Here is an 18,771-nt window from a genome sequence, read left to right as displayed (position 1 = left end):
TTAATTGAATGCCCGTGGCTGATGGAAAGCAGACCCCTTTTTCTTCAATTTCCATTTCGATTCCAGTGATGCCAAAGGGGGGCCAAGGAGGGTTCCATTCTGCCGCAGGGCAGAGTCCCCGTGGATCTAACGGCAAACAGACGCCATTTTAATGGAGCCCCATCGCCGCCTCTCCTTCACTCACTCGATCTCGCTCTCTCTCTCTCTCTCTCTCTTCGTTTCACTCACTCACTTTACACACGAAAAAAAAAAACAAAGTATTTCTTTAATTTTGAAAAAATAAAAACATATCCAGCGAAAACAACCTTTATAAGAGATAAATAAATAGAGCATAAATTAACCTTAAATATATTTTTGTCTATCAAAAACTTTGAAATATTACCACAGTCCACAGTAAAATCAATTAAACTATTCGATAAAGTGCACAAAGATTCACTTTTTATGTAAACTTTTATTTATTAAACCATATAGTAATATAATGCTTAAAACATTATTTTGTTAATTGATTTTGTAAATTTATTTAATTAATCCTTATTCTGCAAATCAAAATAGTTAGTAATTAGTCCATTAGTCACGAAGGAATACATTAACTTATATTATAATAAAATGTATTTTATTATTCTTCTTAATATTATGCATAAATATTATACATTATATTATATACAAAGAATAGAACTTAAGCCAAACGTATTTTATTTTTATTACTTAAACATATTATTTATAAATTTTGAAGGCCAAAGTCGTTCTGGCTCACTTCATTGCAAAAGGGAATTGTGTTCTTTATTTTTAATAAATATAAATAAATAATATTATTTAGATATTGTATTAATATTTTAATAATTTTGATTTTATGGATTTAATTAATATATATCTATTTATTTATTTATTTATTTTCTTTTTTATAAATCGAAATCTATTTATTATTATCCTAGTGCCTTTGGTTATTTTGTTTTGCTTTAAATATTCTATTGTCTTATAATTAATTAATTTATTAATTAATCTAGGATATATCAAGTTATTTGTCCCATTCAAAAGCATGTTTATCATACATATAGTTTGTATTTAAGTCAGGCTTAAGTAAACAATTGCAACTGAGAATTGGGATACATGATCCAGACGTCTAACATTAAACACATACCTGTTAATTAATTAAAAATTAGAATACAAATTACAGAGATTGTTTTATTATGATTAATTATTCTTAATTCAAATAGTTGGATAAATAATATGTACAAGAGTGTTTATGAGTTCTAGGGAATTTTTACAGGGACCCCTGAAAAACATCAGATATTTCCTATTTTTCTGATTAAAAAATAAAAGTAAGAAGCCAAATACTTTATTATACTTGAAAGATAGGCTTTATTCAAATGAACTAGTATATTCGGAACAAAACAATCATTTGTAATATCGTGTTTTTTGTATAATGGGTTGGTAAAAAACGCGACTTGCGTACCTGAGGAATTATTAAAAGAAGTTTTGTGCAAAAACAAATGGATTTTTAGTTATCGGGTATCTATTTTTCAAAATTACACTTTCCGGAGGTAGTTTTAAGCTTTTTGATGGACATACAAATGATCAAATTCTTCATAAGCTTTTCTATGATAGCTGTAAAACTCTTTAAAATTCTTAAAATCGTAAACATTTATTAATATACATTTTTTTCATAATCGATGATTTAACATTTGACATTTGACAATTTAACATTGAAAAATCCTACCTTGAAGAGGTAAACGTTTTGTTACAATGTACAAATTAAATGAAGTTAAAAATTTGTTTATAACTAGTGAAATATATAAAATTCATAAACATATTTATCCCCAATTTATGAATATATCTATCGGACTAAGTCACAATTTCTTGTCGATTTTTCTCACAGTGCCTTCTTTTTCACTGCCTTAAGATTCCGTTTTTCTCTTTACGGTTTATTTAGTGTCGAGGTTATGGCGCAATTTGTATTTATGACCACTGGTAGTATCACTACCACCGCGGTTCTGGGATCAGATCCACTGCAGCATCGCATTGGCCGCAGTTAACTTTGAAGCACTTTTCAAATGAGGCGCATGACTCAGGTCAGCCACCCCCTTTGCCCTCGGGTTACGCCCATGACTCCCCATTCCCTTTCACGAAATGTAAACAAAAACAAAAATACTAAACGAGAAGATTCACCACCCCTTCGACCCACTTCTGCTGCTTGATACATAGGCCACGCCTCCTCGAGAAGAAAGAGAATCGGATTCTTCAAAGATTCAAAGTAGAAAATCATGAAAACGCAGCGGAAGAGAGCCTGGGGAGAGTCTACAGTGAAGAGTGGTCTTCGTGGGAAATCATAAAAATATTGACATCTTACATAAACAAAAACTCCTCAAACGTATCCTTATTTACTTTAAAAGATAAGAAAAACAATCTATATTTAATCTCAGTGAAGGAGACATATTCAAGATTTATTCTTGACCAGCTATAACTGCCAACAATCTAGGTTCGGAAAAATGTTTGCAAACATGAGGTGGATAATTCTAAACATAAATGGTACAAGAAATCATACTTCACCAGCATTTTTGAAAAATAATTGGAAGAATGTCGGAAATCTTTTTAATTTGATTTAGGTATAATGTTATAATACAAAATGGTTTAAGATATTTTTTAACTTCTTATTATTCATAAAAAATAATGTTTCTAGATTATGTTAGTTGTATTACTAGTTCTTGTAATCTTTAGTTTGTGTTCTTATCGATACAAATAAAAATATTACAGCCGTTTGTTAATTACCAGGTAACGACTGCATATTCCTGACTAGCAACAACAGTCGAGCCGATTTAGCCATGTCCGTTTATCCGTTTATACGATCGTCGAACTCTCGGTTTATAGTTGTGTCTACGGACGGAACTTTCCAAATAGCCTTATTTTTATATGTACATTAAATGACCCGAAACCGAAAAAACCACCATATTATAGTTGTCATAGAAATTATGCGAAAAGAATTAACTAAATAATATGAATTATAAAGTAGAAAAGATAGAGCCGAGTGTAACTGAATAAAGATACTCGATATTTACAAACTTTTACTCGAAACATGTTGCGCAACATCCAAATAGAAATAAATGTTGCTCGAAACTTGGTCAGCAACATCCATTTTACTATATATCGGACCGAATCTACCTACCATATCTTATAGTTGTCATATAACTGATTGAAAAATACAAATATATAAACTAAAAAAATAGAATAAATAAATAAAAAATAAATAAACAAGTGGAAAAGCTGATTTCGAGTGTAAAGGACTGCAAATACGTGGTATTCACAAAAAGTAGAAACATGTTGCGCAATATCCATATAAAGACACATGTTGCTAGGAACATGCTCAGCAACATCTATTTATGATACCAACCAAATATAGGTGTTGCAAAAGTTCAAAACTCACAATTAATATAATTTTCTTATAAGTTTGTATATTTGTGATAAATTTGACTTAAATTTATAGAAAACTACATTCTTTACTCTTATACCTGGTACTTGGTATAATAAAAAATAGTTTATTGTTTTTTTTTAACGAATTAACATATACTCCTACGTATTTTATATCTTCAGAATCGGCCAAAACTGGAAAAAGTATTTAAAGTAATATGAAAATGTTTATGTTTGGGTAGGTACAAGTGGTTAGGCTCAATTCATGAGCCTCTAATTCGAGCTGCGATCCTCTTTAATTCGCTTCCTCTGTTTTTGTGTAATATATACAAGATTATATATATATTGTATATAAAATGTATATATTTTGGGTATTTTTTAACAAGGACTATAAGTTATAGTAACGTCTTAGTTAATTTGCAAGCAGTAAGAGCATATTTTATTTATTTCACTCATTTGCATTTTCCCCAAGAATCCTACAATTTATTTATAGATTTGGCAACCTTATCCTTTAACATACCTCTTATTTTAATAGTTTATTGTTTAGAATTTTAAAAACTTTATCTTTAACTTATCCCTTAACATACTTCATATTTTAAAGGACTCATAACTATAATCTCTGCAATCTTCACTGTATGCAAACATCTGTTGATGGCGCTACTTTAAGTCCGTGCGGCATTTCGCTCAAAGTGTCCAAATTTCTCGATGCACTCATCGAAGGGGACAACACATGTCGACGTAGACCCCGGCGGAGATCTCGATATAATGAGAGATCTTGGTTTCTCGGCCATTGGTGGATCGCCTGGGACTGGGATCGAGTCTAAATTTGGATGCTGCTCGCAGACGATTGGCTGGGCGACTCTTGAGGGACTCTTGTGGGTGGGAAATGGAAAGACTCGAGAGGATGGGATCGGTATCGATCCCCGATGGGTACTCTCATTCGGCGGACAAACGCTTAACGGAACGGATGTGTGTGATGTGTGATCGCTGCGATCAGATCAGTGCCAGTATCAGTGTGCGATTGTGAACGGATCGGCGGAATATATAATAATATATGCGGATAGTGCAGCGGCGGAAATCAGTTCGCACTTGGCCGGAAGAAGGTGGCAATTGAGACAACTCAACGCCTTCGACCAGGCGAAATTCAAAAACAAAAACAAATAAAACAAGTTGAAGTCTATCAATCGATCGATCGCGGCAATTTGGCGATCAATCACGGACAAAAGAAAAAAAAATAAATAAAAAACCGCCAGTCAACGCAATCGGGCCATAAAATCGAGGCGTAAAATTTAAAATAAAACAAAATAAAGCTAAGAAAACAGCGCAAGAATATTTTTTTGTTTGGTATTTCGAACTCGATCTCGATTCTGATTGACAACTGCGAAAGGTTGTGGTGATTTTTCAACAGTTTTCGAATAAAACTCTTATTTTTTTGCAGTGCCGCGAGTGAGTGAGTGATGCTGTGTGTGCAATAATCAAATTTGACAACTGCGCGAAAAACGTTTGAGATCAAAACAGGCAGCCAAGAAAGAAACAAAACCAATCCATATAAATGGGCCAAGAATAAAGAATTTTGTGCAATTTCCTTCTAATTTTTTTCCTGTGACCGCCACGAGAGATATCCAAGATATTCATATAGTATATCGAATAGAATGACTCACCTGATGGGTCCCACGGAGTGCGCCAGTGCCATGATGACGCCCTCGATGCAATTCCTGGACAATGGCCTTGGTGCAAATCTCACGGATTACAGTTGCTATGCGAATGATTTCTGGGTCACGCCCTATATGCCCGGCGATCTGAGTCCCATGAAGCAAATCGAAGGTGAGTTCCCAACAGTCCTACTTTGGGCAGATATCCTGACGACCATCCTTCCCTAAATGACATACATATCGAACTTTTACTGTGATAATCTCGAATCTTTTAATAAAAATAAGGACTTCTCCCAGAGCAGATAATATCAATTTAACTAGATGTAATTCCCAACTGAATAACACTATGGCAGGGCACTGGGTTCCTTCATTTATCTTTATAATATTATTTGTCTAAAGAACCCCTCTTAATTAATACAGATGTATGTTTCAGTAAATCCTTTGGATTTTTCTCAGAAGAATAATAGAATATATATAGAGTATATAACCTTATTTTTAGCAAAGTTTTAGTGATCGTCTTACGGTATTAAATGAGTCAAATAAATAAAGTGTATTTTGTATATATTTTCTTAGTACAATAAAAATTATTGCAAAATGTTATATGCCGGAGTTATGGGTCCTTCATAAGACCATTTTTTTCAAAAGTAAACTTCCGGTAAAAGGTTATGATTCCAAAATAAAAGCCAAGAAAATTAAATATGTTTCCATATGTTTCAAAATGAATTAAGCTTCTTAAGCCTTATTTCTAAACTCACAGTCAAAGTTTCTGCTAGTTATTTGACAGGAAAATATAACTACCAGATAAAATTCACATAAATATATCAACTTTAAATTGCACTTCCTATAATGTCTAAATTTGTTCTTTAGCAGTGGAATCCTGATCATTTTCGGATCGGAAAAGATTTGTCAGGGAGTTAGACATTTTTAAACTGAGCATAGAAACTGCTTATCAATCATATATAAATCTATAATGCACCATAGAGTATACAACACATTCACAAAGAAAACAGAATTACAGGATTATTACTGTAGGTTCTGAGATACTTTTATTTCCTAGAAAGGAAACGAATTTTCAGAGACAAATATCGATTCTCTCCTTACGCAATAAGAAAAATAAGGCAGTTTTATCCAAGAATTCTTAGAATTAAAATATGATATAAAGGATATACATAGATATCATATTCCTATCCATGTTCCTATCCATGATATATGTACACATATATATAATAATCAGCAATAATCGAGCAATAACCTTAGAGTAGAGTCTCCTCTGGGTATTTTACGGAACTGGAAAGTCAAATATTAATATAATATTATAGAAGTAAAAGCCAAAAATTAAATTTTAAAAAACTTAGGGTATCATATACATATGTACATGTCTTTAGTGCAGAATTGGCAATATTGAAAGCAATACAATAAACACTTTAAGAACTGTTAGTTATTTTTCAGATCAAGAAAAATTCGAGCTTAAAAAGTGATCAACTCAAAAGATATTATATATTGTATATGTATGTATATACTTGTCGTATACTGTCAAATTCTCCATCATCAAGGCATAGTTTGTTTAAACCCCCCTGGTACTTGTTTAAAAAGCAAATAGTTGATAAAATATAAACAAATATATTACAGTTCTAACTAAAGAATAAAAATGTTTTAAATAATAATATAAATAGTATTGATAATATTGCATATATTATCAGTAAATAATTGATAAAATATGAACAATTTTATACAGTTTTAACTGAACAATAGAAAATTCCTGTAAATAATAATATAAAAAGTATTGATATTATTTAATTTAGTATCAATAAATAAGTAATGCGAAACAAAGAAGTACAAACAAGAGCTTGTGAAGAGTGTCTCAGAGTCCATCCTTTGTTCCTACGTATTAAGTATAAATAAATTTATAAACAGTTTTTAAATATTTAATAAAAATATAGTTTGATAGTAAACATAGTTTATTTTTCAAGTTAAATGCCACGTGGCATTATTCGATACGGATCCAATCATTTGTTAAGGAACCCAGTCTTTTCTTCTACGGATTTTGTTTCCGATACAGTAATTACCAAAATACACGAACCATGGCAGTTCGATGGAACAAACAATGGGAAAAACGAGAAGCCACAAGACCAAAAAACCAAAAAACCCAGAAAACCAGAGCAATTAGCTCCGAATTCCGGGATCCGAGATTCTCAAGTGGCATTTTTCCGCCGGCCGGCTGGCCGTTGTTGTTGTTTGATGTGACAGGAAAACGATTTGTTGTGCCAAACGGTAATTGATTTTAGAATTCATTCGTGAAGCGGTACACTACAGGAGATGTAAGGAATAAAATTTAAAAAAATAGCTTCTCATTAAGCGATAAAACAGCGACCTGTCATGGGTCATTGGCAGCGATGCCACAACGCCACAACTCTCTGTGAAGACGGCGACAATTAATTGCAAAATTTACACAACACACGACCGCCAGGCGTACTTATTCCCTCACAAATGAAATAAAAACCAAGCAAACAAAAAACCAAATAAATAAAAGAAATTACAAAATAAAGGAGAGGGGAGCCTAAATTTAGAGCGTGCAACTCAATCAGCAGCCCGCTGCCTGACGCCTTTTTTATAATTGGATATGTTGTCCCATTTGTTCCGAAAGCCGCCTCATTATATGGGACGATGGCATCGCCCAGGTCCTGGTCCTGGTCCAGATCCACGGCCGGAGTCCGGAATCCCAGGGATTTCCTTCTGTATCTGCGCCGGCGTGGCGTCTCACTTCCACTTTAAATCGCATAAATCATCGCATAAATGTGAAATTAGCCAATCTCGGCGACTATATATAAATCCATTCACGTTTCTTCTCCACTGTGTATACAATGTGCGACATATCTGATTTATTGGGATATATATTCCATCCATTTGTCAGGCATAAGTTTTTCACGTTTTCTATTGGAAATAAGGCTGTGCATTTACTTTTCATTTCTGTTTTTTAAGATGACTCCATTTAAACCAATTCGGAACTAAGAACTAATACGATTTTAGATTATTTTAGAGTATTTTATTCTTTAGCGTAAAATAAAACATAAGTATGTAGAGCGAAAAATAATTATAGCTAAATATTTCGAAATTTGGGAATTTTTGTATCGAAATTAATAATATTTGGACTTATTATTGAATAAGCCAGTACTTTATACATAAGGAATTTAATAGCAAAGAATGCCAAAGTATGCAATTTAAAATTAGGATCAATCGTTGCTATCTATATGATCTATAAAAGATTTATATATAAAAGGAAAAGAATTCTGTACATTTTTGTCGGTATTGTCTTATAAAATTTCCAATATTTTTCTTAGCAGCAATATAATAGGTCACTCAACTTTGAAAACACTAAACTAAATAAGAAAACTAGTCTTATTTTATTAATCTAAACTATTTTAATTTATAAATCGGAAACAATAACATTATAAGTGCTCAAGTATTTAAATTCACAAATTTCTTCTCTAATCGTTTTACAAAACAAAAATCTGTGTTTCCGTTTACACTTTAAAACAATTTTGTTTAAATTAAAAAAACAGTCACTTTCTTTTTGCGAAATATAAAGTAAATGCTATTTTCTACATTCAATTTAATCGTATATGCACAAAAAAGTTTTCTTAACTATGTTAATTAAAACTATTTAAATGTTTTCCCGTCCATTTTTTATGCGATTTTATGAGAGCCATATGTATGATGGTGAGGTTTAATTTTTCTACCATTACAATCGCAATTCTTAATTTATTAAAAAGGGCTATAGCCCTATAGTGTAAATCCTATTTCCTATCCTATTAAGGTTATATGATTTAGTACATAATGTACATAACAATGAATTTCTAACAATAATAAATGGCATTAAAAATGTTTGTACAGAATGTATTTATTTAATACTTAATCATTTATATTTCAATACATTTTAAGCAATCATTATAAATTAAACCATTTAATATTAAAGAAAACTTACATTTATTAAGCCTGAAAATTATTATTCTTTTCTGTAAATTTTGACCAATTTGGTTTATAAAACTTAAAGATTTTGTTATGGATATTAACGACTTTATAAATATGTTTGGCTTATCAAATATTATTATAATATGTTATTATAAATATGTTTGGCTTATTAAATATTATTTTTATGCCTCAACATATTTATATTAATCATACATATAAAAAAAAGTTCTCCATTAAGCCTTAAAAAAATATGAAAATTAAAGGAACAATTATATTTGCGCTGTCTATCCACAAATTTGCATGTAAATTGATCCTTTTTATTGTTTTTAGAACTGGTAACAATTGAATTATAGATATATTATATATATATGAATTAGAATTAATAGATAAATTATACAGGTGGAAAAAAATCGCATGACCAAGAACCAGAATATATTTTTCCGGAAGTTTTTCATTCTCTGAACTGGAATCCCCAGGAGCAGAAAAACGCCTCCTTCTAGATATTTCAACATTGTTGAAGTTGCAGTTTCCAAAAAGTATCTAATTCTTACTTGTTGCACTTTAAGTTTAAAATATTTGGACATATCTTTCTTGTAACTTAACATATTTTAATGTAACCTGATACATGGCTATTTTTTTCAATTTTTAAATACAGTTTTTAATCTAATATAAATCGGACATTTATCATAACTCATTCAATTATTTACTACATAAATCTGTAGTTAACTACATAAATCTGTAGTAGACTTTAAGCCCAAGGATCGATTTTAAATGACATAATGACAAACTAAAAGGGTACCATTTCTTCTTAATAATATTTAATAAACTAGTATTAATGAGAATTTTTATAAATAATAATACTAAACGACACTTGCAGCCTGCATCCAAACGGCGGGCAAGGATCGCAGCTCGTACAAGCCGCTGGAGCAGATCGATGCCAAGTTGGCGGACATCGAGACCCATAGCACGGGAAGCACTGGCACTGCCAATAGCAATCACTCCAGCAGCAGCCACTCCAGCGGCAATCCCCAATCCCATACCAGTTGCCAGGAGCAGTCCCTTCTCCCCGATTATCCTGGCGCCTCCACCAGTGAGGCGACATCAGGAGCACCGTCAGCCACCTCGGCGTCAGGATCGGCGGGGGCGACGACGGCGACGGGAGGATCTGCCTCCAAGAAATACAAAAGCCAACACAAAAAAGACAGTAACAACAGCACGGAAAATAACACGGGAAAAGCCAACAACAATAGCAACAATATAGGAAAAGGGGTAAGTTAAAGTCAGTTCAATTTAAATGTTGAGATCTATTCTAAGCTGGGATATTACACATCTGAAATAGCTATATACTTACTTATACTATTCCTAAATTATTCCCAAATCTTCTTTTTTGTCCTTAAGGAAGCGGAGCCAGTGCATCCTTCCCTCGCTCAGGCCATCGTTGTGCTGGAAACGAAGACTTTGTGGGACCAATTCCATGCCCAGGGCACCGAGATGATCATCACAAAGACGGGTCGCCGGATGTTTCCCACTTTCCAGGTGCGAATCGGAGGCCTTGATCCCCATGCCACCTACATTTGCATGATGGACTTTGTGCCCATGGATGACAAGAGATATCGCTATGCCTTCCACAAGTAAGTAATGCCCTTCGATATTAATTAAAAAACAAGAAAGGAAGCTAACTTCGGCACGCCGAAGTTTTATACCCTTGCACATAGAACTTCGATGACTAGGAATCCATACAATATAAAATATATATATTTGTGTTAAAAAACAATGAAGTAATACCTGCTTTCATTTCATTCACATATACAAATTATATTTGCAGTTTTACATTCAAAGATTTTCATTTTTCCTCTATATCGAACGATCGTTCATATGGGAGCTATATGATATAGTAGTCCGATATTAATAAATTTGTGCACAAAATTGTAGAGTATAATAAAATGGCTATATCACAAATTTGATCAAATTCTGTTGAAAACTGAAAATGTTATAATTTTTTTTTTCTAAAAACTTTCCGATCATTCCTATGGCAGCTATATGATATAGTAGTCCGATCTGGCCCGTTCCTAGACATATACAAGTGAGAGTTAATAGAAGACTAACTACAAAGTTTCATTTAGATAGCTTTAAAACTGAGAGACTAGTTTGCGTAGAAACGGACAGACGGACAGACGGACAGACGGACAGACGGACATGGCTAGATCGACTCGGCTGTTTATGCTGATTAAGAATATATATATCTTAAATGGTCGGATTCTGATTCTGATTCTGACTGAAATTATAATACCCTGCAAGGGTATAAATATAACTAAAAACGAGATAAATTCTAGTTTATTCAGAAGTACTCAAAGGATTTAGTTAGTTTAGTTTTTTGGGAGGTATAAATAATATAATACTTTTTAAATAGCTCCTGTTGGGTGGTGGCTGGCAAAGCGGATCCCATTTCCCCGCCCAGGATTCATGTGCATCCCGATTCACCTGCTGCCGGTTCCAATTGGATGAAACAAATCGTGTCCTTTGACAAACTGAAGCTCACCAACAATCAGCTGGATGAAAATGGACATGTGAGTTACAGAGACAATCTAAAACTAACTTGGAATCTAGGATAGATTACTCAAAAGCTTATAACTCATGTAACTTTTTAGATCTATTTCTGATTTTCTACTATATTTCTTTACTTATCCCTAAGATCATATTGAACTCAATGCATCGCTATCAGCCCCGATTCCATTTGGTGTATTTGCCCCCAAAAAATGCGTCCTTGGATGAAAACGAGCACTCCAGTCATTTCCGCACTTTCATTTTTCCGGAGACAAGCTTTACGGCCGTAACTGCCTATCAGAATCAGCGGGTAAGTTTATTTAATTATTTTTATATAATTATTATTCTTATTTTAAGCATATAAGATTCTAGTTGAGATGGTTCAAAGATTATTTCTTTTGGATTCCTTGTAAATCCCCTCCTCACACTAATTGCCTCATGCCCGTTCCCCGTGCTTTTCCTCTTAAAATTTTCCAGCCTCTGATTTTCCCTTGGCATACCAAATACCAAAACAAGAGGCCGCGACCATTTTGTGCCATTTTGGCCTCATTGTTTATGTTTTTCCCATAATTTATAACGAGCAGAGCATGCGGGCAAAGCTTTGGGGCCCCGAACAACAGACCCACAAATATATTTCATTATATATAACAAAATTGTATATACCAGGCCAGAAAAAAACGGACATAGACCCTGGAGATACCCTAATCAATAGAAAATTAGTGGGAAATTTAAATCTGCAAATGGTATTTGCTTTTTTAAGGATACTTTTAAGTATTCAAACTAAATTTTGACCAGCCTCTTTGAATTACAATGGAAATTAATGGAAGTAAGCTCTTTATGTTTTAGTTTTTAATTTTTATAGAAAATTTAGGGATAATATTTTCTTAGAAAACCCAAAACTACATAATTTACTTGAAAAACAATTGGGGGATTCAATGTTTGTATTTAAACACATGTGGAAATAGAAAGATAAATTGAATAAAAGGCTTCGATTCATGTGTCCAGAAATATTTATTTTCTCAAGATACAAATTAAAATTTGATTAGCCCCTGTGAAGTTAAAAAATATAAGCTTGAATTGCTTTAAAATCATTATTAAATAATATAAAATCAGAAAACTAAGTGTAATAATTATTTTTCCAAGAATAACTACACTTGTTACTGCAAAACCTGGAACACTCATTCCCAGAAAGTGTGACTAAAGTTGTGATAAGTATTTGAAAGAATTTAGGGGGAAAAGTTTCCGAGTAAATACACAAAACTCTGTCATTATTTGCAATTAGATATGGATAGACAGACACCTTAGTGTTCGATATCTGGGAATAACTCAACCTGATCAGGATGGGTCATACCTTATCGTTGGTTTTAAGTTCAATGACGAAAGATAGCGACTCGAAATCGTTGAATTTCCCATATTTGTCTTGCGGATAATTCATAATTCTAGCAGGTGGATGGGGTATATTTTTCTTTGGGGGGGAAAACGGGGTTTCGGTACATTTGCTATAAATACCGCCAGACATGCTAGGAAAGTATTTAAATTATTTATGTGCTCCATGTGGGTGTTAACACTCAGCTCACCCCCTTCAAATTTATTGCAAATCATTTTCCATGTCTTCTGGTGTGCCATGGCAGGCATATTTTCCAGTTGTAAACATTTTTCTCTAATTTGTTGGGGGGATCTAATTTATTTGTTTTTGTTTCCAGCATTGCTGGCATAGTTCCCATACTCCCAGTCCGCCTGTCAAATAAAAATACTCTTTCTACATTCCTGCCGTCCACAGGTGACACAGTTGAAGATTTCCAGCAATCCATTCGCCAAAGGCTTTCGAGATGATGGCACCAATGATGTGTAAGTAAACTTTGACTTCTCTATATGATTTTAATTAGTTAATATAAACAATGAATTAATATAAATATTAAATATAATGGGTCACAACAACAAGACCTTATTTTCTTATTGGAATCAAAAGTATTGCCTATTTGGGTTTTCAGAACTAGAGACAAATTATGTGTGATGATATTTTTGGGTCCTTATTTTCCTATATATTTTATTTTCTTTTCATATAAGATTAATAAAAAAGTGCTTTATTACAACATATTGGAACCATATTTAAACTTTATTTGTTTATGTAAACACTGAACTTGCTTATTAAAAAAAAAAACTCACAGTTTTACTATGTATTCATATAAGCTTTATAAAGATAACAACAATTTTTATTTTTTCTTGAACTTAAATACATATTAACTAAATTATGGCAATTTTCATATCATTTTCCAATTTATTTCCGATAGTTCCAATTGATCGTATCGTTCGAAATATCGTATACAGCACGATATTATAAAAAATAAAACAGTTATTTTAAAAGCATAGCTAAATAGCTGGAAAATAATTAAAAAATATTAAAGTTACTATTTTTTTCTATTAAATTTCCGATCTTTCCAATGTCAGGTATATAATATAATATTATCATCCAAACTGATTCGTTTCGACGTATTATAATTATTTTAATTTATTAAGAATTTAACAATTTATTCAAATTGATCCTAAATTGACTGGCCAAATCGTTTCGGCTGTAGATGATACAATTTTATAATGTCAACTATGGGAATATAACATATATATATAACATATAATTGAAATATCGAATAACCTAACAAACTGAATAATACTATTGGAACATCAAGTGACTTGAAAAACTACTTGGATTCAGAACGCTTAGAATAGGCAACATGTTTAGTAACTCCCAATTATCCTTAGTGGCTAAATCGATTCGCCCTGTGATGCTGATCAGAATATGATGAAAATGTAGACCTACAGAGATGTCTGGTAAATGCATTATTTTCTGGATTACTTTCACAACTTACAAGAATGGAGTATGAAAATCATCCCAAAACTGAATCGGTTGATTGACCTATTTATCAGATAGCAACTTTTGGGTCCCAGCTGCCGGGCCAAACTTTTTAGCGATCCCCATCTATATCTCAAAGTGTTTTTTCCCAAATGCTTCAAACTTGAGATAAAAAAGAGGAACTAGACATTCGGTCGACGGGCAAAGAGTTTCCCGGAATTGCCGACGCGTCGCAAACAAAAATATATATCAAAAATACCAAACAGAAAAGAATGAAAAATGAAAAACGAAGAAAGAAGAAACAATAACTCAAAAACAAAAGAACTTCAGAATGTAGAACAGAAGCCCGAATGATGATGATGATGCTGACGCGAAGGCTGACAGATGCGCCGGCGGCATAAACAATTAATTTCGTTTCATATTTGTCGAATTGAAAGCCCCAGCTTCGTAGCATAGTGTAAACAAATCAGCGGCCCGAAATGCTCAATTGTTTACGACAATGCTTAGAGTTGTTTATTACAGAAAAAATACTTCAAATCATTTGGAGTTTTTGATTTCAAACTCTTCTTCGCATTTGATTTGATGCTTTTCGGTTTGAGTTTTACAATTATAATACAACCAGATGGTTTTTATAAGCAGCAACAGTCGAGTCGATCTAGCCATGTCCATGTTTGTTTTTCAATTCAAAATTTATACCTAATATTAATTGAATTTTCACTTAATTGTGTCACTTACAGAACCGGCAACAGTGGCAGCAGCATGTCCAGCATGAGCCACGAAAGCCAGGCTCGCATGAAGCAGCAACAGCAGCAGCAGCAGCAACAGCAACTGCAGCAGCAGCAGCAACTCAAGGAGCGAACGGCAGCGGGCAGCCACTTCACCTTGGGCTGCACCGACTTGGTTGCGGATCAGCAGCAGGCACAGCTGCAGCAGCAGCTCCCGGCCACGCCCTCCAGCAGCTCTACCTCCGGCAACTCACCGGATCTCCTTGGCTATCAGATGGAGCAACAGCTACAGCAGCAGCAGCAGCAACATCAGCAACTCCAGCAGCAGCAGCAGCAGCACCATCCATTGCAGCAGCAACATCTCCACCAGCAGCATCAGCAGGTTCAGAACGGTGGCCAATATGGTGGCTATCATCATCCCTATCAGCCTCATCATCCCCTAACGCCGCACTCCACCAGCTCCGCATCTCCGCCAGCAACGGCCACCGCTGCATCCACGGCAACAGCAGGAGCAACCTCAATTGCAGCCGTTGCAGCAGCAACAGCAGCATCGCCAGCCGCCGGCACAGGAGCCACCCAGGTGATGGCGGCGGCTAACATTTACTCGAGCATTGGGCAACCCTATGCCCAGGAGCAGAGCAATTTCGGAGCCATCTATCACCACAATGCAACGGCTGCTGCAGCCGCTCACTATCATCATGGACATGGACATGGACATGGACACGGACATGGACACGGACACGGGCATGGTCCATATGCCAGTGCCTATGATAAGCTGAAAGTTTCACGTCATGCTGCAGCTGCCGCTTATGGAATGGGAGCCAGTTATCCCAGCTTCTATGGATCGGCAGCCCATCACCAGATGATGAGACCCAATAGCTATATAGACCTGGTGCCCCGCTAAAGAATCCCAGCAAGAGTCAAGAATATATATCTGGACAGGATAAACGTTGAAGAGCTAGCTAATAGTTAAATCCAAGGGGATGTCAGTAGTTTCAACAAATTAGGTATTAAATCAGCAGTTAAAATACGAGATATTTCTTATAAATCATCTTTAAAAAGACTTTAGTAACAATAAACCATTTAAATGTAATGGAAAGTAACTAAAGTTTTGAGTTTAAAGAAGTCAATTTGAAATCGATATTTCTCCAGCTCTCAATTCAATTTTAATCAAGTGAATAAATAGTATAATATCCCCAACATTTAGTCATATCTTTCAAGGAAATTAAAATCAAGGTAGGCCTTCAACTATCAGTTCCTCGGATTATATTCTTGATTTAAGCAGTACGGGGGATTCAAGTATTAGCAGCAAAAAAAGAAAACCAAATATAAATGCAACAAGTATTACAAGTATTTTACAACTAAAATTACTATTATTATTATTATTATTATTATGTTTTTTTTTTTTAGTCTAGTTCTTACCTTTATGAATTTGTGTGCCAAAAAATTATGAAAAACCCCCAAATATATATCTTGATGTAATATGTAGCTCTTAATGTGTAATTTTACTATATTGTCCTCTTTTTTTCCTAACATTTTAGTCACTTGTTTTATTCAATGTAAATACAAGCAATAATAATCATACATATCTTAAAAAAAAAAAACTGAAACAGTTTCTAATAATAAAAGCAAAGAATAAAAATTAAATTAAAAACACAGCAACATGGCATAAATTAACAAGAATTCAACATGTTTTCTTTTAGTTTTTTTTTTGTTTAAACAAAATGGCCGAAGTCAATGCTGCAATTGGGAAATGGGGAAAATGGCTGGGGGAAAAAGAACGATTTTCCATTAACCATTTTGTTTATGCTACATCACTTTATACCAATCTCACTTGAGCAGTCGGTTCTTTTTTTGGGATTCCGCATCTCTTTCTAAACAAAAAGTGCCGTGGTTTTAATTGAGATAAACCAACGAAAGAGCATCGTAGAAAAGAGAATGGAAAAGAGAGGGAAAGCGTGGGGGAAAATGGAAAACTTGAGATAACAAATAGATTAAACATAGGAGGAGCCTATCAGGAAATGGAAAATCATGAAACACCACAAACAATTGCATACGATCTGAAAGTTTCTTTATTTTCAAAGCATCAGGATTAATGTTTAAAGATCTGAAAGATATTAGTTAAATACAATGATCCAATCTGATTAAAATAATAACATTTAGTGTTAATTAAACATAATCTAGTTTCTCATAAAGTATATTTCCCAAGAAAACTTTTTAGATCAACTCTTTTCTTTGTTATTAAAAATAGTCAGTGCAGATTATAGAAACCTAAAAGGTTACAAGAAAAATTACAGGAAAAAAAGGACGTAGTCCAAGGGGCAGGAATCCGGGGGAAAACTCTGAAAATAAAGATCTTAAAATTGGAATGAATTTGGTGGAAAGCCATTGGAAAAAGGCGGGATTAAAGGGTGTCAGAAGATTTGGGTGAAACTAGAGAGGGACGAAAAATAGACAAAGGAAGCCATAAAACCGTATCTTCCATTTTCCTCTTCTTTGATTTCCCATCGACTTTCCATTTGTTATCATTCCGCGTCCATCGACCCTTGAAATGAGTTTTCCACTATGATAAGTTCTCGCTGCGACGATTGACGCGGCTGTGATCTCTGGCCAATGGAAAATCGATTGGTTTTCACATAAAAATATATATATAAACCGATCGATCTATTTAAAATGGATTTATTTGCCAAATGAACGCCATCAATTGGGAAATTGAGGTGGCAATAAGCCGTCAGTCATGTGAATAAAAGCCACAAACCCACAAATGATTATCGGCCTTTTCATTGGTGTCAAAGATTTGTTGGTTGTAAATATTCCTCATTCCTTTTATTCTTTAATTAATAATTTATTATTAGTAATTTACCTTTTTTCTTTGTTGATTTCTTTTTGCTAATGAGAAATACAATTGATTTGATATTAATTGTATTTGTTTCTAATTTATTTTAATTACAAATTGTTTTGTGGGGTATTACCTAAGCTTATGTTTGTTTAATAAATTTAAAGAAGTGTAATTCAGGTAACTAAGGTAACAAAAGAAAAGGGGAAAAACTAACAATTACAGCAAAGTTTTTATAACCATACAGTTTGCTATGGAATCATTACAAATCTATCAATTTTCTTCAAACAGAACGAAAAAATTAAAAGAGATACATATAACATATAAAACATTTATACATATAATGCAAGCATTCGATTTTGATTAAATGAAAAACATTTTAAAATAGGATAAAATAACTTTATCAAAATATCGAAATATAAATAAATTCTAAACATATGTATATTTTAAACAAGAAAGGGAGAACCCTTTTCGCCAATTTTTGACAATTATGGACAATTATTATGGTTCGGTTTGAGATGATTATTATTATATATGTATATTACTTATATTACTATTATTAAGTATATGATTTAGAGTTTTACATTACATTTTTACTTTAAAAGTATTGTATTTCCATCTACCTTGGCAACTATATCGGATGATTATATTATCCGATTTGCATAATGTTATAAATAACATTTTTAAATAATACAAATAACTGCGTAGATGCAAAAATGTTGAAGAACAGCAAAGTTCAAATATTTTTTTATAAATTTTCCGATAGTTGATAACATATGGCAGCCAACTTAATTA

The 18,771-nt window shown here is 33.3% G+C and overlaps 1 protein-coding gene across 1 annotated transcript; it reads left to right on the top strand.

Moving 5' to 3' along the window:
- The first annotated feature begins 4,305 nt into the window (after nt 1-4,305).
- Nucleotides 4,306-16,693, top strand: org-1 (T-box transcription factor 1). The gene is made up of 7 exons (XM_020942231.2): nt 4,306-5,226; nt 9,901-10,292; nt 10,422-10,654; nt 11,434-11,590; nt 11,716-11,877; nt 13,348-13,415; nt 15,153-16,693. Exons 1-7 carry the CDS (start codon nt 5,055-5,057, stop codon nt 16,042-16,044), a joined length of 2,076 nt encoding a protein of 691 aa, XP_020797890.2. The 5' UTR covers nt 4,306-5,054; the 3' UTR covers nt 16,045-16,693.
- Nucleotides 16,694-18,771: the final 2,078 nt, after the last annotated feature.

This window comes from Drosophila serrata, unplaced genomic scaffold (assembly GCF_035046125.1).
Source record: "Drosophila serrata isolate PLE 108 unplaced genomic scaffold, ASM3504612v1 contig_293, whole genome shotgun sequence".
Taxonomy (NCBI): Eukaryota; Metazoa; Arthropoda; class Insecta; order Diptera; family Drosophilidae; genus Drosophila; species Drosophila serrata.
This window is presented reverse-complemented; position numbering and strand designations above follow the sequence as displayed.